The sequence below is a fragment of the Galleria mellonella genome, unplaced genomic scaffold, assembly GCF_026898425.1.
Source record: "Galleria mellonella isolate WM207_F2 unplaced genomic scaffold, CSIRO_AGI_GalMel_v1 utg515, whole genome shotgun sequence".
NCBI classification, from domain to species: Eukaryota; Metazoa; Arthropoda; class Insecta; order Lepidoptera; family Pyralidae; genus Galleria; species Galleria mellonella.
This window is the reverse complement of record NW_026442107.1, coordinates 2,014,251-2,034,320: the sequence shown is the minus strand read 5'-3', so window position 1 is coordinate 2,034,320 and position 20,070 is coordinate 2,014,251. Positions and strand designations below refer to the sequence as shown.

Here is a 20,070-nt window from a genome sequence, read left to right as displayed (position 1 = left end):
TTTCCTTTTCAAAGAATTAACTAGGCCATTTTCTAGCCTTTTGGAAGCCTAAGTTTGCTGGTCTAAAGCCACTTCCACGGAAGGGGGGGGGGGCAATGTTAGTAATGGGATTTAAAAGCCCCCATTACTAGCAGTATACTCTATTAGGTGATTTCCTCATGGTTCCCGCTGGAAATAATTTTTGTTAATTCATGATGAATTCATCGCGATGAGCAACTGGCCTGCTTCCATCCTCACTTATCGTCGTACACTGGTGTCATGCTAGCGTATACCAATAACGCAGAGTTGCCATTCCATTTTTGAAAATAAAAAAAAAATATCTACTTCCACAATTGATGTAGTTTATCTATATAGTAGGATCTTATACAAAAATAATGTCTATAAATATAATGTTGAATTTCTTTACAGTTTTGAAACTACCAAAGATTTAAGAAATAGACAAAACAGTTTAAGCAAAAGCATGTTGAAAGCGACAGGTAGTCTATTACAAGGCGATGCTTTGTTGATAAAGTCCTCTATTGCTAATGCATCAACCAAAACTCCAGAGGAGGTCACTCCAAGTATTATAGTCGAAACATCGAAAGGTCACTTGATAGAAAGTACGGGAGATGTTAAGGAATTATCGAATCAACAAACTAAATCAAAATTTAAAATAAAAGACAAACTTCTTGAAAAGGACATGAAAAATGCATCAAATTACGACGACATGCGCAATGAAGGACGCAGCGATTATAAACTTGCTGAGAAAGACGATGTATTAGATAAAGACAATGATGATAAAACGCCCACAAATGAAATGTCAATGAGTTCGATAAATGACATGACTGATAATTCGGTTCTGAAAGAATCTATGGAAAGCGAGAAACAAGTAATGTTGCTCGCTGATGATCTCAAAAATGATCTCATTATGGCTAATGAAGAAAAAGATGATGATAATTCTGAGAGAAATAAGTTTGTTAATGCTTGGGTCTCTAGACTCGCTTGTGAAGAAAAAGGTAAATTTTAACCTTGATGATACAATTCTGATGTTCTTGTTATATTGTGAAACTACTACTCATATGTTGTTTTACAGATTTATATTGGATGCTCGAAGAAGTGACTCCAGAGCAGCAAAGTCTGACTACCGCCGTTATCGACTTTGTTATGACTGAAAACCCGTGCGACATTGATATTCTTAGAAGGGCTTTATATTGTCAGGTAATTTTGTACTGCCGTCAAAATCAGCAGTACATTTTACAATATTATTATTATATTTATATCATTGTTGATTTTCAGGTGCAAAGAGCAGAGATGAGAAGAAATGGATACAATATGATAAATGCTATTTTACATTCATCACAGACCATGTCTGAGAGTGTGAAGTATGCTGCTCTAGCTGGTTTACTCGGAGCATCATTTGCAGATTCAGTTCCTCAAATACCTCTCAAACCTACTATATCGTTGACGCCGCCACTTACAGGCATTGAATCAGTGATACCATATTCTAAGTACATGGTACTTTTGGAAAGATCGAAATTAATGGACTTTATTCTCATAGAATTAAAAGCGAGAGTATTGGAAGGCGAACAGACGCAGCCGCTACCACTAAAGATGAGTGCTAATTATGGGGCACATGCCTTGTTAAATCGACCTTCTAGGGCGCGGTCAGTTGTATATCCATAAATATATTAAATTGTTGATGTAACCGTATTTCTTTGAAGTTCATAGTTATGAGTGTCATTCTTCTTTTAGATTCCTAATAACGCTGTTATCGTTACTCATTGAAGGGTGTCAAGGACCAGAACTGGAACAGCTCATAAACGGCGGAGCCCTAAGCTCATGTTTGACATTATTAAAACAAATTGGTGGTGATACATCACAACATGCATCTTTAATTTGTAATGGGCTTAAATCAAAATGTAAGTAAAATTTACTTAATTAATTTGAATCTTATGTATCAGAATTAGAGGTCAGTTTTAATTATTTATTTTTCAGCGGATTGTATAATTATCTATGAAGATGAACGTTTGGGTGCACGGGCCCGAGGCGCTTCCCTCTCAGGGCCTGAACTTGCATCATTAATGAAAATTGGAACACGTGTGGTTCGTGGCAAAGACTGGAAATGGGGTGATCAAGTAAGTATTTTGTATTTCGGTAAGAAATGTGATGAATAATGAAAAAGACAATTAAGTCTTTTATGATTGTTATGAAATTGTTCTAACTTTACATAAAAGAGAAAATGTATTTACAGGAAATACTTTTCATAATATATATATATATATATATATATATATATATATATATATATATATATATATATATATATATATATATATATATATATATATATATATATATATATATATATATATATATTGTGAAATAATAAATATTATTCTAGTTGCTTTTTAATTATTTTACTTCTATCTGTCTATCTGTCTATCTACCTAAAGACTACCTACTACTGCTAAAGAAGATAAGTGACATTGTACAATAATGACGATTATATCCTTTACGCATATAATCATCATCATCATCATCCTCATCATAATATCAGCCCTTATTTGCCCACTGCTGAACATACGCGTTCCCCTATAAAGAGAGGTTTTCCCAATAGTTGCCACGTGTGTCATGCGGGTGGCACCGGCAGATAGACTTTAGTAATGTCTTAAGAGGGACGCTGCTGCCCATCTCTCGACCATTAAGTTCCCTTAGTCACCTCTTACGACACCCACAGGAAAGGAAGGGATGTTCCATTCTATGCCGGGACCACAAGGCAGGCATATTATGCATATAATAGTTCCCGGTAATTTTCTATACCTTTGGATTAATATTCTCTATCAATGATTAAAAAGTACTTCTTATTATTATAAAGGACGGAGTGCCGGGCGGAGAAGGTCGTGTGATTGGAGAACTCGGCGAAGACGGGTGGGTGCGGGTAGCGTGGGACGCTGGCGGAACGAACTCGTATCGTATGGGCAAGGAGGGCAAGTACGACCTGAAACTCGCTCGTTCACCGTCCCCACCGCCGTCGGTAGACGAGACTGTGCATGGAACTGGTGAGTTTGTTGATGGTAATTTTGTATATTTATTATGTAAAACTACTTTGTACTCATACTATACTGATATCTTCAAAATTACTTATAAAATATAATTCAAAATAACTTTAACTTAATCAAGTCTTAACTAGGGCTTAAATCCTTACTATCGCTGTAAACGCGAAAGTCAGTTTGTTTCTTGTCTTTTGTTGTTTTAAGAACTAATCGTAATGAAAATTGGTATTTGGGATGGAAATTTAGGCTACTTTTTTTTATCTCCGCCATTCATATATAACGTAACAAACTTTTTACTCCATATAAAAATATTTATACATAAAATATTGATACAAAATCGCAATCACAGAAGTCCGTTTTATCGTTAATAGCAATCTCTTACACATCTTAATATAAAGCATTAATTCAATAATAGTAATAGTATAATAATGCCCTGGTCACACGAATTCGCGGGTAAAAACTAAATAAATTTTACCTCTTATGTTTGTAGTTTTCTTTTGTAACGTACTTTTGAGCTAATTTTAATGTATGCATTTATTATAACCGTGTCAAGTACCTAAATGCGATATGGTCACATCACAATAGATATGGCTCCTTACACTCCCAATCGCATTGCAGTGGACAACAGTATCGAGTGGTGGCCAGTGAGCGAAGTGCGCGCGGCATGTACGTGTGCAGTACGCGCGCTGTGCGTGGGCGCGGGCGCGGTGGGAGGCGCGGCTGCGGTGGCGCGTCGCAACGTCGCTGCGCTGCAGCGGCGGCTACTCACGCTTGCGCATGCGCACGCTGCACCCCCGCCGACGGCATTCGCCGCGCAGCACCACACTGCGCTCGCCTTAGTTAGAGGTATCGATATTAACAAAGAACTTGAACATACAAATGTGATATAAAGATTATAAATGCCTAATCTTTACAGCGCAACGCCTTTAGAAAAAAAAATAACAATAATCCGTTGTTATCTTAATATATAAAAATATTCGTTTCCGCGAATATTGGAAACCGCTAAACGGTAGGGGGTAAAACAACCTTTGCCAAGTCAAGTAGTAAATTATAAAGATATAGGCTCTTATGTTTCTGGGTCTACTATGGAATGTCATACGAAACAGATATATTGTAATTTATCTATGATAAAGAAGACGTCGACGTCCACTGGGAATGGTAACACACTCGTTTGACATAAGTTCCCAATTATTAAATATTCATTGCAAATACATCATTTCAGTAATATAAATTTACAAAATCTATTTATTGAAATAAATTATCATCCTATTTGCTTTACTAATTTATCATTATTATTCTATTTCAGCAAGTGCCCAGAGTCCAGAGATGAGAATATCGTTGTGCACTGACTCGTGGTTTGAACTGTGCTACAGTATTATTTCGGCCACAGACAAACCTATTTCACAGGATTTAATATATCTACAAGTGAGTTTAATGGTTTTTAATGAATATCCCAGCCATATTATTTGGATTTGTAGAGATTGAGGTTTTGATATATTCAACACTTGTTACTTTTTGTGGACATTAAGTAAAAGAAATTAGTTTCGATTATCCTGATAGATTCGTATTTTACCTTATCAGAGAATTAATGCTATGATAGCGTATAATTACACTTCTTATGTTGAATTATCTATGCTAACTTGAGTTTGACAGATTGAAAAACCTAATCAAATTGAGTCTTACGCTAATGATATAAGATTTAATTTCATTAGGAGGATGTATTTCTTTGTTCATTATCTACTAATTGTTCTTATTCAAATTCAGGATATAATACTTTCAGATTCAGTCACTATGGTTACTTCGACGAGTATTAGTGGAACATAATGGGCCTAATGAATGGCGGCGCACAGTAGGGGCGCAATTACTAGCATTAATCGGACGACTGTGGTTAGAGACGCACGCATCTGACCCGGCGTTGCGGCCTAATCATAACGCTGTCGCTGCTGGCGCTGATGAGGAAGAAATCGGTATGTTATATTATAATTTTTTTTCAGCTTTTGTTTGCTACTGGACATAGACCTGAATGAAATGAACGTTAGGACGGTGTATTGTTTTGTTTGGTTTATAATATACAGTTTATAATTTTTATTAATATAAGTGAGATGTGCAAGTTGGAGCCACGAAGTATTCTTCTTTGTTTCGAGGACAACTAATGAGGCATTTTTTGACCATATTGACCTAAATTCACTGACTCTTTGCAAAATATTAATTAAGATCATTTGGTCTAATGGAGTTCATCCTACATATACAATATTTAATAATTTATTTTACATAATTTATACTTCAAATTTATTTTGGTCCTACATACCATGATTTTTTTTCATGCGTACTGTACGGTGTATTAATTTTCCTTACAGACAACAGATGGCGTGCGCCCGCGACCGCCAGCTACACGGGCTCGACGTGCGCAGCGCTGGTGCATTTAGTGCGACAGCTGCACGCAGCGCCGCAGTGGCACACTCCGCTTACTGCGCTGCTACTTGACAAACTGCATTTGGCGGCACAAATGGTGTGTGAGGCTAAAGACGTGCCAGTACTAATAATATGTAACAAAACCAAATAGATAATTACTATGAACCTTAAAATAATAATTTGTTATAAAAATAGAATTCACTGTTTGTGTTGTAATAAGCTTATCATTGGACCTTAGGTCATGCTTTCATAGTTCTTCGTAATGATTATACAGGTGAAATCGATGTTGTTGGCTATATTTTTAATTTTACAAAATTAAATATATACCCATACAATAGAGTGTACATGTTAAGACAGACATTTCATGCATCAAATATTATTGACAAATAATTTTGAGTATTTCTTACTAAGTCAGCATCTGAACGCGCCGTGTTGCCGTGTTGATATAGGAACTTTAGGGGTTTTTGGCTTCGTTAGTAGAATATTCCCTTAAAAGGACACCAGTGATTTGAGCCTGTATATATTTTTTGTATATTTTATCACTGTTGATACACTTAAGATATGTGATTTGTATCAAACCTATTTTTGCTGTCAGTATACCTTTTAATAATCAATCAAAAAATATTGAAAATTGTTCCATTGTTTTTAAAAAATAATAAATTATTTCGTATACTTCTGTATAAACCTATGAATAAGGGTATAAATGCTCTTAATTATCAGATTTATTTTGTTTGATAGGTAACAAGTGATTGGCATTGGTGGCCACACGCCAGTCAAGATTTGACATCAACCATCAAACCTGCACCGCCCACGCTCGACACATGTTTGATTGGTATGCCAACTTGAATTTGATTAATATTATAAGATCAAGTATGTTAAGTCTCAGATCTAAACTGATAAATGCCACAATTACCTCAGTTGGAGCTACTTGTGTAGAAAACAGGCACATTACCTACCTACGATGTCCATAAGAGGTGGCTGTTTTCTGCATAAGTAGCTTCAATTAACATTAACATTATAAATTTTTTCACTTATTGTGATATTGAAAAAGCTACCATTTCATAGAAAATCCCCTCTGGTATTAAACTCTTATAAAAATACCAACTGCTATGCTTTTTTTTTATCAATAAGTCATTTTTGACGTAAACAAACGTCAAAAATGACTTATTGATAAAGTAGAAACGTGTAAGAATCTCAAGTTGACATTTTATCGACATGCAAGTAATTTCTCATGGTCTACACACAAAGGACATTTTTCCATAGATAAAATTTGCTTAGTTTGCTTTGTTTTTCTCAGCTTTAAAGTCTTAAGTAGTTCTTTTAAGTTTTAAGTAAGTAAATTTGGGTCTGGTTAAAATAAAACACCAAATTTTACTTCCTTCAGTGCACACGAATTGTTCAATTACACGGCTTATATAAAGGAAAATATTATTTACATATATATTGTCTTCGCAGGCCACCTTTAGGGCGAAAAAATACTCGTAAATGTATTTGCAGCGTCTGTTTCAATTCATTGACTTTATTATCTAACTTTAAATGACAAACATACTGACGGTATACCTTGCAAGTGAAAACAATCGCTTATAAACATGAATATCTCCATAGACATCACCCTTCATGCGGCGCTAAGATGTGATCAAGATGTAGCATGGTAGTTTGATTTATTTTCAGCGGGGGTATTGGGAGTGGTCGGTGGCGTAGAGTGGCGTATAAGGCTCGGTCAGCGAGTGACCGCAGGCTCGCCGCCACGGTGCGCTATCGTCACACAGCTGTCGCCTAGAGCAAAGATCACGCTGGTGCACGACGATAACACCGCTACTAAGGTATTTATTATTGAAATAATAATTGCTCAGAACATAACGTTTTATTATTGTATTATATAAGTCTATGATTATATTTTCCGCCTCATTACTTAAAGTTTGCATTATGTTTATGTACGATCATTTAAATTTTAACACTATGTACACATCACAATATCGCCTCTTCTTTCCCCCATTTATATTACCAATGTGTTTGTATTATTTAATAGGAAAGAAAGGTTCTTGTGTGGCGACCTCGTACAGGCAAGCGCAGTACAGGACAAGCCTTCGACTAGATCAAGTGATTAGCTCAAATACGTTGTATTTAGTCAGGATGCAGATGACTCAGGACTGTTCTTATGGTAGCCTATGTTCGCCAGTGGACGGATAACGTCTGATATGATGATATTTCTTTCCAATTATAATTTGTTTCACTGGAGTTCAGTACAAAGCAAAAACGACAATATCATAGACAGTTTTATAAGTAGTTGGACAGTAGGTTCTTTTTTTTTTTAAAGCTAACAACAGGATATAGTAATGTTTTATATTTGTAGACTGAATTAAGTGGAATACAAAGTGCCGAGCCAGAGCGGTTAAGCCAACCGCTGGGCGGAGGAGAGAGTGCGTTGCGTGTGTGTGCGTCGCTGCTCGGCGCTGGCCCACAGGCTTCGCCAATGCATCCACATCACTTACCTGGTATATTTTAAATCGCAAATGCATAATTTATTATGTATAATTTTTAATCTTTTTGTACGTTAATACCATAGTGACGTGTATATGTTATACTATATTATATGTATGCTTATACAAATAATCTAAGTAAAGATAATAATTCGTTTAATATTTTAAATCTATACTTATAATAAATCTGTAGAGAGGTCAATTCTGCACATGAAATATATTTCCAAAATAATTATCAGGGGATGATTAGTAATCGATATTGATGCCAAAAATGCAATCAGTAAAATTTTTGTCTGTCTGTCTGTATGTTCGTTATAGAATCAAAAACTACTCGACGAATTTTAACTAAACTTGGTACAATTATTTACTTTTCATCACGCTACGATCAATAGGAGCATGAGCAGTGAAGGGAAATGTTGGGAAAACGGGAGAAGTTACTCCATTTTTAAGCTTCCGTCGCGTGTGCAGCCTTAATGGCCACCTTTTAAAATGTAAAAATGCCCACCCGTGCGAAGCCGGGACGGGCCGCTAGTTCTAAAATAAATTAAATGTTTTTTTTTTTATTTTGGTCATTACTTGTATTGTATAGTCACAATTTTAGTATCTTATTTAAAATCTTTTTTCGACCTCGCCTTTTCCTATTACTCGGGATCAGTAAGTTATTTAAAATAGAAATAAATATAAAAAATATTTATTTATTATTTCAATTTTAGCCGAAATAGACGTGTACGGCCTTAGAAAACAGCAAATGGAATTACTGACTCTGTGTGCTGTGCGTGGACTGTTGACTACACGCACACGACTTCGGAAAGTATTGATGCAACCTCCTGATAATGCTAGTAAGTAATTACGACAATTCATAACGTATAAACATTTCTTTTCAAGTCTAAATCAACATTACATTATAAGAAGAAGAAATGTCGTAAAACATGTTTATGTATTAGTGTAGTGTATCATAATTTCGCCACTGTGCCCTAACAGTGGTGAAATTGTGATTATGAAAATATTAGTTGTATCTTTCACATACAGTTTTCAGCATTAAGCAACTTATACCAAAGGGAGAATTTGTACAAAAGTCGTTTGCTTGGGTACCTCTGTACCATTCGTGTTTCAACCGTAAAGCAGTTATGTTTGCATGGCTGTGTTTCGGTTTGAAGGGTGGGATATGACATGAATTTACAGGGTACAGAGGAATGACACCTGAGTCCTCAAGAAGCCATTCTAAGTTATATAAAAAAAAAAAAATACAAAACCACAGGTAATGAAGCCTGCATATTAGATAGGAAATCTTTCGTCTTGTTCTTCTTTTTCGAGTTGTACATCCTAACCATATTTACCATTAACCATATTTTTATTCTTATATTGGTCTTGCACGTTTTTGGACTAAATCCTAACTAATTTAAATATGAAAATATCTTAGTTCCTATCTTCTTTCTTTTAGGTACGAAAACGCCAATCGGTCATTACCATAGACAAGGGTAGAAATCCAAAGAGCGGTGAAAGCTACTTTTTACGTTGTATGAATATATCTTTGAAGATAGTAGTAAATTACTGCGACATTTTAAATAAAATTTGAATAACAAAGTATGAAACTGAAACCCCTAATAGGATAGTTAGGCATTTGTTAAGTCTTACCTTTGTGGCGAACATAATAATTAGCATGCCTACATTTCGCCTAGCATATTTTAGACAGGGCCCATCTTAGTTTAGAGTTTACAGAGTTTTTTAATGTTTTCCACCATTGGGGAGGTAATTGGAAGTATTTAAACTTCACACACACAGACCAGATTCGAACTCGATCCTTTCCGTATGAAAACCTGTATGCTTCAAAATAATATTGCAGGTACCTTAGAAAGAGGCACCAGTCTAGGGACTGAGGGCACTTTATTGAAGCGCTTACTAGCACTAGCGACGCGGCCGAGTCCGTTAGCCGCTTCACACACGCCGCGAGAGCTCACAGCCGCTGCATTAACTATAGTACAACAGCTGGCAGCGCATGTTAATGGTATGTAAGATTTTTTAATAGTATTTTTTTGCTAAAAAAATGTTATATACTATACTAGCTTTTACTCACAAATTCGTCCACGTGACCGGGATACGTTTACTGACCGGGTTAAAAAGTAGCCTATATCCTTCTCCATCAAATATAGTACGTATATACAAAATTTCATAGTAATCGGTTAAGCCGTTAGGGCATTATAAGATAACAAACAAACGAACAAACAAACTCACTGTTACATTTATAATTATGTAAGGATTATTATTACAAGTAACCCGCCCCGGCTTATATTTATACGAGTGAAATTTATAAAAAATTGTTCATACAAGCTTCTGTAAAAATCTTTAAATGACAGTTAAACACGTATCAAGATCTGTTGAATAGTTTAGAGAGAGTTGATAAAGAAATAAGCATGCGTTTTCGGATTAAACTAATCTGTTTAAAGATATTTTTCAAGTTTAGCTAACATTCACACAATACTAAATATTTTAGGTGAGGAGAAAGACCATGAGTCCCCGCCTGATTTGCCCATCATAGATAAGAGTAATGTTATGCAGTTATCAATGGGCCCTTCCACTAGTACTGCGTCGTTGTGTAAGTAGAAAAATTATGCAATTTATATACTTGTCCATGTATGTCCATGGTACTGCTCATGTCTATAGGCGACGGTTACCACTTTCCATCAGGTGGGCTGTCAGCTTGTTTGCCATTCTAAGTTGTATAAAAAAAAAAAAACTTGTATACTCTTTAGTGCCGTGTGGCCCCGATATAGAATAAGCCACCCCTTCCTTTCCCGTAGGTGTCGTAAGTGGCGACTAAGGGAACTTAATAACTGAGGGATGAGAAGCAGCGTCCCTCTTAAAACATCGTCAAAGCCTAACTGCGTTTACCAACTAGCATGCCAAGCGTGGCAACTACTGTCAAAATCTCCCTTACAATAGAGGCCTATGTCCAGCAGTGGACAGTTAATAGCTAATATAATATAGTAAAAAATACTCCTTAATGTTCGTTATAAAAACATGCTTATGTAATTTGCAGTACTTCAGTTTTATTGGATCCATAGTTACAGTATTGCTATACCACTTAATTATCAAAAAAAAAAATATATATATATATATATATATATATATATATATATATATATATATAAGAAAATAATAAATATATTTAAGACAGACAAAATTTTATATCAGTATCATGTTCTTATAACATATTGCAGCTCGTAAAGATCTCAATACCTGGGCGAACTCGTCGCAAGTACAACAAGTTATTGAAATGGGATTCTCCCGACACGCGGTATACGCAGCGATTCAAGCCTTAGGTAACAATTGTTCGTATACAAAATGCATATTAGCATTTTTTTTTTATTCTTATATTGATCTAAATAGTGTTTTCAATTAATAGTTAATATTTTAAATAAGTAATAAAAGTAATGGTTTAGGTTTTTTTTTCAAAGGAAACACTCATTTACATGAGAAAATACATAGTTTACTTATGTAGATATAGCATAGAAGTTAAGACTAAATTTAATCTATATGGGTGATGGATGAGATGGCTTGTTATTTGAGAAGTACCCAAAGTTGAAAGAAAGCAGCAGAAAGCAGGAAGCTTTAGCTTAAGAAGCATTAGCTATTTTCAAATTCCCATATTTTCTATATAAGAGGCTGGCTGTCCGGGAGGGCCTAGATAAGTGATAATTTTTTCCATTTTTAAATACATTCACCCTACTGCAATCAATGGAAAGAATGAGACAGCATTAGGGTCATCATTGTTGACATAACAAAATTTAACTTTTACAAAATAATCTTAATTTTACTTTGCTAGCAAGAAGAATCGTATATAGAAATAAAGTGATTTGCCTTATGTATTTGCCAGTGAATATTATATATCAGATTTTGGAATCACTTCCAATTTATAAAATATTACCTTTTTTGCTTATACCTATATGTAACGAAACAGAATATTCTATATTAGACAGAGATTGAACTCTCCAAAGCATAAACTACGAATATTTTTATTCTATATTAATTTTCGCTAATAAAAATATGTTTTTTTTTTAGGTGGCACTAGTTTGCCTTCAGTAGAATCACTAGTTGCATATTTACTGGAGCTTCCCCAGCAAGGCATGGACGATACAGTATTTGAAGTGAAGCCTCACACGTCCAAAGTCGAGAAGAAGCAAACGCCGTACCGCTGGCGTAGTTGTTTTGCCTCGGAAGATGAGTACGCTCAGTATGTATCGGACGTTATCACGCCAGGGATGACTGTACGATGTTGCAAGGCGTTCGAAAGTGTAAGTCCCTGTTTTTATTCTTATTTATTAACTGAACCATAAGCCAATTTTAAAGCGCAAAAAAGTCAGGATGAATTAAACTTATTGTTTATTTCATTTTATCTTTATTTTGTCTCCCAGCAATTATTACACTGATAAGATTTTTAATTAAGATTACTGTCTATTTATACATAGTGTACAATAATTTTAAGAGGAACACAGCATGCTAATTAACAAATAAACAATAATATAATACTTACTCTTGAGGTATTTAACATAGGTATAGTTTTTAAATTCAATAAATCATTGCTTCACATAAATTTTAGCTATCTAAATAACTGCAATGCTTTCCTATAGAAATTTCTTCCATATCGAAGAGCCTCTACACAATTTGTAAACAAATCTATTAATATAATCGTTATCGCTAACCATATATATATATAACGAGATAAAATGAGATGGCGACATCCAGTGTCTTATTTATTTCCATGTGATCGCTCACAGTCTTGGGGGCCAAATCTTATTAATTTAAATATTATTGATAACTTTTACTAATTTTCAGGTGGCATTAGGTGATGTGGGTCAAGTGCAAAAAGTGGAACGAGATATAAAACAAAACGTCTTTCTTCATGTAAGAAAAAAATATTACATTGATCCATTAATTTACTTGTTTACATATGTATTTTTTTAAATAATACTTGTTTGTTTGTGCAGTAAAGTCATAAATTATAGGATACAGAGTTCTTAAGAATGAGTATAATAGCTGACATACCCCATAAAAGGGATTTCGTCCAGCCAATCTTTGAATGTTTGATAGAAATTGTAAATCATTGGGGATAAAAAATAATAGTTAATTAAAAATAAAAATAATAAAATAGACTCTACAGCATGAGTTCAATAATGGACATTGGACTATAATATATCAAAACGGTACCTAACACTTCGAATGTGTTATTATTTAGGTGGAATGGCGCGGCTTGGGTCGTGTATTCGGTGTGCGCGCAGTACACGCGGAAGTAGTATCGGGCGGGCCGCCATTCGCGCCCGGGGACAGGGTGCGTGTGCGCGCCGCCGTTACACAGCCGCGGTACAAGTGGGGCTGTATCGACCACTCCAGTGTCGGTACTGTTACTGGTATGTTTAGTACACATGCACTTGACATTCTCCTCTGCACATTTATCTTTTACTTTTATCGTTTCTAGTACAGATAAGTAGAACTATCTCATATGAGAGTACAGTAGCGAAAGTACATAGCTATAAGCTGTAAATAATAGTTTTAAGTCTTGGTTAGACCGGCGCTAGATTAGTAGGTGGGTAAATTTTAAAGCAAATAAACACGGAAAGCAAAATCGAACATTCTTACTTTTTATTACTACAATGGTCAATTTTCGTTAAAAATCGAAAGCTGATTAACCGACTTGCAGCCCTTATTAACTTGTAACTGCAAATCCTCTAAAAAGGGACCTACCAGGTCGCATTGCAATGATGGAGGCCTTGGATCTTCATATATTTAGACTTAACAAAAACAAAGCTGCTGAAATCCTAAATTCCTCACTGACGCAATTAGAGTAAGAGATTTTTTTTTTTATATATAAAACAGTAGTTAAAATCAAATGTAGTCTATGCAATAAAACGGGATATTCCGAATCAGAATATTCATTTAAATGTCCATTTATCCAGTATCGTACAAACCGTCTCGAATTTCAAGCTTCGACATCGCAACCACAACAGTTCCCAAACTTATTACAAATATTCGAAAACTAGGGGCATTGTATTTCAGACTGCCGTAAAAGAAAACTCAATAACGAAAGATATAAAATTCATTATAATCAAGCAACGCATCATAATTCATATGAGTCATCGTCGTCTTCGGTACCGTCATTAATTCCCTACTGAGTATTGTGCGAATATAATAACGAGTTTCATAGTAATTTAATAGTAATTTAAACATGGTAGTCGGATTGCGAATCCGTAAAGAATTTCATCTTTTGAGGAAATATTTATATTTGTCTTTAGGCTTCATGCAAGATTTGCTTAGTTCTAAATCAAATAAAAATATTTTTCACCAAAATTAACTTAACCTCATCTCTCAAAGAACTCTTTGGGAGATAAGGTTGAGCACTAAATTACCAGATATAATATAATATAGACATATTTTAACCGCCAAAAGATCTGTAAAAATATTCAGTCATTCAAAAATAAATCAAAACCTTCACGTATCAAGCCTATCACATACAACACTAGCGACATGGTATATGTTCGATGCCATCTTAAGCAAAATAATGCCTTATCGCTAGTGTGGTAAGGTCCATTGAAGGTTATTAAAATAAACGGAAATCATATAGACATGTTACTTGTAGGACGTAAACACGTACGCCATCATTACGATAAAATCAAACTTGCAGCAGACCATACCTTATAGGTTTATAGACATAGGTTCATATTTTATTGCAAATCAGCGTTCTTGCCAAGTAGGTGTTAGTATGTCACACCTGTCGTAGGAATTCTGGGAATATATTTTTATAAAAATAAGCGTTCATGAATAATGATTGGAATGTTATTACTTGCATAGATATAAGTCACATACAATCTAATTTAGATAGGGCAGAATTTTTGTTCGAAAAAATAAACGATATACTGCAATGCATTTGTATCATAAAAATTATAAACAATAGGTTTAAGCTCATTCTCAGTATTATTTAATGAGCATTTGAATAATGTAAATAAATTTTTCTTAGTATTTTCCCTCACTGATAATAAATCTAATAAACGTTTTAAAAGAGGCTCAATATTAAACATATATTTCGACATTTTGGATGAAGAAGACACAGTTAATTTTTTTAATGCTATCAATAATGTACAGTTAAATAAAAAATAATAGGCCCATCTTATCTAACGATAGTTCAAATCATATTTTACTTTTCTTATTTTTCCATTTTTCAGATTTTATTTGTTGTTGTTTTATTGTGAAATGCATTAAGTAATATAAATAATAAAACTACTTACAAGTACACCCTACGTTATGGTCAACACCGTCGACGTCAATACATTTCTTCATTATATAATTAACAGAAAAAAGAATTGAATTACCGACGCGAACAGTCGTGTTTTCTATTTGTAATTATTTTAAATCAATAGAAGGGTTTATTAAAATTTAGTTTTTTTTTTAAATCGAATGTACCAATTTTTATTTGACTACCCTCAATCATTAAAGCGAGATTGCAATTGTCATCACGTCAGTATCATTATTCAATTATCACAATTATAGTAATTCTACAATTATAAATAATTTTGTAACATTTGCTTTTTTTAGGTATATCTGCAAATGGTCGTGATTTAACAGTCGACTTTCCACAACAACCAGGCTGGACTGGACAAGTCAACGAAATGGAGCTAGTGACAGATCAATGTTAGTATTGATTCATTTAAGAAGTGTGTTAATGTAAGTAGCAGTTAAACATATTGGCCTCATATTCTGATTGTTATGAGATCAATCTCCGCACAATAGAAACATTTGTATCAATGAGAATCTATTTATTTGTCCTAATAATTACTATGTATCATAAGGTCGCCTGGAAGAGATCGCTATTTAGCAATAAGGCCGCCTATTGTTACCTCTTTATATTGTTTTTACTTAATTAAGTGTTAATTTTTTTTGTGTACATATTGTTAATCTTTTTAATCTGTATCATTCTTTTAAGGGAACCATACGAGTATAAGATTTTCATTCATTCATTCAATATGTAAAATTACATATTTAACTATATCTACCAATTGTTTATTACTCATAGTACTACCTTTGCTTAGTTTGTGACTAGATGGCGCTGTGTGATATGTCCAATGGTATTTATTATATTGCAGCGGAATGGGGAGAGAGCGCTGGTGGCACGACTGTTGGATGGCGGGGAGCGGTGCGTGCTGTCCGCGTGTCGTCCTGCCGCCCGGGGGCTGGAGCGAGGCGACTATTAGACTCTCAACCACATACCTACTGGCAAAGTTCTAGCGGTAATGGACAGGTGAGTTATATGAAAATTGTTATATTACAAACTTCAATCTGGAGAGAACTTTTATCAAAGTTCAGTTGAAGGTCAAATAGTAAGTTTTATATATGTTGTATGTTGGTCTCGGTTTAGGTAGATAAGTCTATAAAAATGATTAATTCTTACATAGTTCAGAATTAAATATTTTAAAAATATGTTTAGTTATTACATCGAATGCCAAAAGCGTGCAACGTATATTAATTAGGAAATGCTTAGTAGATTTTCTTTATAATAAAGTATTTATGAGACAGGCATTCAAATTGATAAAATTTAAAGGTAAATATAACAGTTAGATCAATACACGCTAACGCACGTAAATTTTAAAACAATTGTCAAACCATACCATTTTTATCATCACTTACTTATCTCAATGTTATTGAATTGAATTTGTAGAGTAACTCCAACTAAATGTTATTGATAAAATTTTAAAGTTGTTATTAACTTTGAAAAATTACTCTATCTAGATGTTGTTGATCTACATAGAGTAAATGTTTATGGTACAGCACTGGATTCGCGTGGAAATGCGGTACGGCGTGCGAATCCGGCGGCTGGGGCTGGGCGTGGCGGGTGGCGGTCACGGCGCGGCTGCGCTGGCGGTGCGGGCGGGCGGCTCGTTCGACGACGCTGCGCTCGCGCCGCTGGCCGCCGTGCCGTGCACGCCGCCGCCGCCGCCGCCGCCCGCGACCACTTCGCGCGACCGCCCCCCCGCACACCTCGCCCAGATACAGCTGCTCGCTGATTGTAAGCAGGTCAGTGACGCTCCAGTGATCGTCTTCCAAAGTGTGAACGCCACCATCGTTATCACATATAACGGTAGGTAGCGTAGGTATAGTTGCTTGCGAATTGTAAGCAAACCAATGGGGTTCACTGCATCCGACGATGCTGCACGCCATCATGCTAACGCAACCTCCTTACCGCAGACTCTCTTATTGTTAGATCAGTTGTATTCAAACTATGAAAACTAATTATACAAGTATGTGAATATTTTAGTTCTTAATAATAAAAACCTCCCCCGCAATCTAGTCAACGTAGGCGTCGACTAGGTTGTAACTCATTCTATATACGACTTACAACGTTATTCATATAACGTTAACTACGTAATACGTATGTCGATGTTTTCGTAAATATATAACGGAAACTATCAACTCACACGTGTATAGGACATAAAATGTACAATATGTGTCATATATATAACAATTTTTTATTTTAATTTTTGTATAATTTTCTCTTACAGTTCTATCCATGCATAGAAATCGGCATTAAGCAGAATCGTAGCGTCAACGCTGATTGTCGCGTGCACGGCCTATACATAACGGGTTTCAGGCCTAACCCTCTATATAATGACGTTTTATTGGTAAGTTCTATTCATTTATATCAAAACATATTTATGATATATATTTTCATGTTATTGAATGAATAATCTTGTTGCAGGGTATGAATTTTGTTGCCGAAGATTGGATGGAAAAGGACAATTCAACAGGCGCCGTATCGGCTGATAACAATCCACCTTCTCTACCGAGCGAATGTCCGAAGGTAAAATAAATAATAATTTGGGGGCAGATATTAAGCTGTTAAAAAAAAAAAAAGAAAAATTTGATAATGTGATGTTCATATTATCGATTTTTTCTGTGTTGATACTGGCTGTTTTCCGCAAAGTACCCATGTAGTAAGATGCGTTTAGCCATTTAAGTATTAACATACAATCAAAATCTTTACTAGTATTGGTAGGATAAATAAAATATATTTTATTGCAGGTATTTGTGTGGGGCTTGAACGATAAAGATCAACTCGGTGGGGTGAAAGGTTCCAAAGTGAAAGTGCCAGTATTTTCACCCAGTCTAAGCGCGTTACGGCCGGTCCACATTGCTGGTGGTTCAAAAACTCTCTTCATTGTATCTCATGATGGAAAGGTAAGATATAATTACTTTAAATACTAAAATATATTTGTATATAAATTATTAAATAGTACATAAAGTTCTATTCCCAGGTATATTTAAAACAAATACGACTGCTGTATAGTCTTATCAAGATTGTATACTTAATAAATAAAAATAATATACATAAATAAGTGAACTAAAGTATGATACACTACGCTAACCCCAATCTATACAATAAAAGCAATACTAGATCAAATTAATGATGATCTAGTAATAGCATCATAGCAGAAAACTAGTGTTTTCTCCAGCAGGGCACTACTATACTGAGTTATGGCCTTTTTGTTTTAATACGGCGACTCACACAGACATATTTTTTTCTGTTTTTATGTTTTCTGTTGTTACATGTGTGTGACTAGAGCTTGTTAATCGCTTGTTTTTATAGTTGTACGCTTGTGGAGAAGGCACGAATGGCCGCCTGGGACTGGGGCACAGTAACAACGTGTCGACACCTCGAGCGAACCCGTACCTGTCGCACGTACTAGTGCGTCGCGTCGCCGTTCACTCGGGGGGGAAACACGCGCTCGCACTCACTGCCGATGGAAAGGTATGAACTATCTATACACTTTATTATCTACCTTTTTAATGCATACTTTATGAATTGCATTTCTTATTTAATAAAATTTTTAACTATGGTTTAAAAAATATCTATTATTCAATGTTACGAAGAAGTTCAATACTATTGTTACTATAAATTGATGAAGTAGCTTTAATGAAATGTGACCTTTTTTTGTTTTAAAAGGTTTATTCCTGGGGTGAAGGTGAAGATGGTAAGTTGGGTCACGGCAACCGTATCACACTGGAAGTGCCGCGGCTCATCGAAACGTTGTCTGGAGAGCGTGTGGTCGGCATCGCCTGTGGCTCCGCTCACAGCGCTTGCGTCACCGCCCGCGGCCACCTGTATACGTGGGGCATGGGCGAGTACGGAAGACTCGGCCATGGTGACGATATGACGCAGCTGGTACCCAAAATGGTAAGGAAAACATTTTCTTGTCATATATTTCTTTTCATCTTTACTTCACTACATTTTTTATATAAATTAAAATAAACGATCAGAAGACCGTAAAATAGTTGTGTTTGCATGGCTCTGTTTCGGTTTGAAGGGTGGGATATGGCGTAAATTTACAGAGTACAGAGGAATAACACCTGAGTCCTCAGGAATGGCAACGCATGGGGTTGAACAGTAAACTTATCATAAGTGAAACAGTATACTCTGGTATGTCCATGGTACTGCTCATGTCTATAGGCGACGGTTACCACTTTCCATCAGGTGGGCCATCAGCTTATGTGCCATTTTAAGTTGTATAAGAAAAAAAAAAGACCCAATGCCATTATAAAGATCTTCATGCGTCCATTCTTCAGAAATAATGTATACCTCTATACTCTATACATACATACATATATATATATATATGTCTATCTATTACGCCTGTTTTCCATTAGGGTAGGCAGGAACAATGAAACAAACTCTTGATATCTATACAGGCAAACAACTTTTATTCAAAATGTACCTCTTATATATAATACAATAATTAATTTATATATCATTCTACATTTAATAGTATATTTTACAAGAAAAATAAAATGAGTCTGCATGCAAAGAGTTACTTTATTCATACCTAATAAACTATGATTAGGTACTACATACTAATGTGGAATATGGTTTTTGAATATAGAGAAAAAATAGCTCACCGACTATAATTTTATATACACTTTTAGGTGGAAGCACTGGCCAGTTTCCGCGTAGTACAAGTGGCGTGCGGGTCGCGCGATGCCCAAACCTTAGCGTTGACTGCCTGTGGCAAGGTCTTCTCATGGGGAGATGGCGATTTTGGTAAATTAGGTAAAACATGCACAAGAGGCATTATTGTATTTTAATATATACAATACGTTGGTCATTA

The 20,070-nt window shown here is 35.2% G+C and overlaps 1 protein-coding gene across 2 annotated transcripts in view; it reads left to right on the top strand.

Annotated features, from left to right (window-relative positions):
- Positions 1–20,070, top strand: part of LOC113522919 (probable E3 ubiquitin-protein ligase HERC2) — a 62,768-nt gene that overhangs the window by 17,258 nt on the left and 25,440 nt on the right. Inside the window, exons 30-58 of one of the 2 annotated variants that reach the window (XM_052898639.1) lie at positions 409–995; positions 1,073–1,197; positions 1,276–1,643; positions 1,732–1,898; positions 1,975–2,114; positions 2,855–3,038; positions 3,651–3,878; positions 4,339–4,457; positions 4,813–4,999; positions 5,390–5,541; positions 6,183–6,276; positions 7,116–7,267; positions 7,798–7,939; positions 8,638–8,763; positions 9,768–9,929; positions 10,416–10,517; positions 11,143–11,244; positions 11,984–12,216; positions 12,758–12,826; positions 13,158–13,329; positions 15,509–15,604; positions 16,057–16,211; positions 16,739–16,984; positions 17,470–17,589; positions 17,667–17,768; positions 17,990–18,145; positions 18,555–18,716; positions 18,912–19,142; positions 19,889–20,012. In XM_052898639.1, the coding sequence (XP_052754599.1) occupies positions 409–995; positions 1,073–1,197; positions 1,276–1,643; positions 1,732–1,898; positions 1,975–2,114; positions 2,855–3,038; positions 3,651–3,878; positions 4,339–4,457; positions 4,813–4,999; positions 5,390–5,541; positions 6,183–6,276; positions 7,116–7,267; positions 7,798–7,939; positions 8,638–8,763; positions 9,768–9,929; positions 10,416–10,517; positions 11,143–11,244; positions 11,984–12,216; positions 12,758–12,826; positions 13,158–13,329; positions 15,509–15,604; positions 16,057–16,211; positions 16,739–16,984; positions 17,470–17,589; positions 17,667–17,768; positions 17,990–18,145; positions 18,555–18,716; positions 18,912–19,142; positions 19,889–20,012 (5,003 nt within the window). Of the gene's footprint in view, positions 1–408; positions 996–1,072; positions 1,198–1,275; positions 1,644–1,731; positions 1,899–1,974; positions 2,115–2,854; positions 3,039–3,650; positions 3,879–4,338; positions 4,458–4,812; positions 5,000–5,389; positions 5,542–6,182; positions 6,277–7,115; positions 7,268–7,797; positions 7,940–8,637; positions 8,764–9,767; positions 9,930–10,415; positions 10,518–11,142; positions 11,254–11,983; positions 12,217–12,757; positions 12,827–13,157; positions 13,330–15,508; positions 15,605–16,056; positions 16,212–16,738; positions 16,985–17,469; positions 17,590–17,666; positions 17,769–17,989; positions 18,146–18,554; positions 18,717–18,911; positions 19,143–19,888; positions 20,013–20,070 lie in introns of both variants that reach the window. The other variant, XM_052898638.1, reaches the window with a different exon arrangement.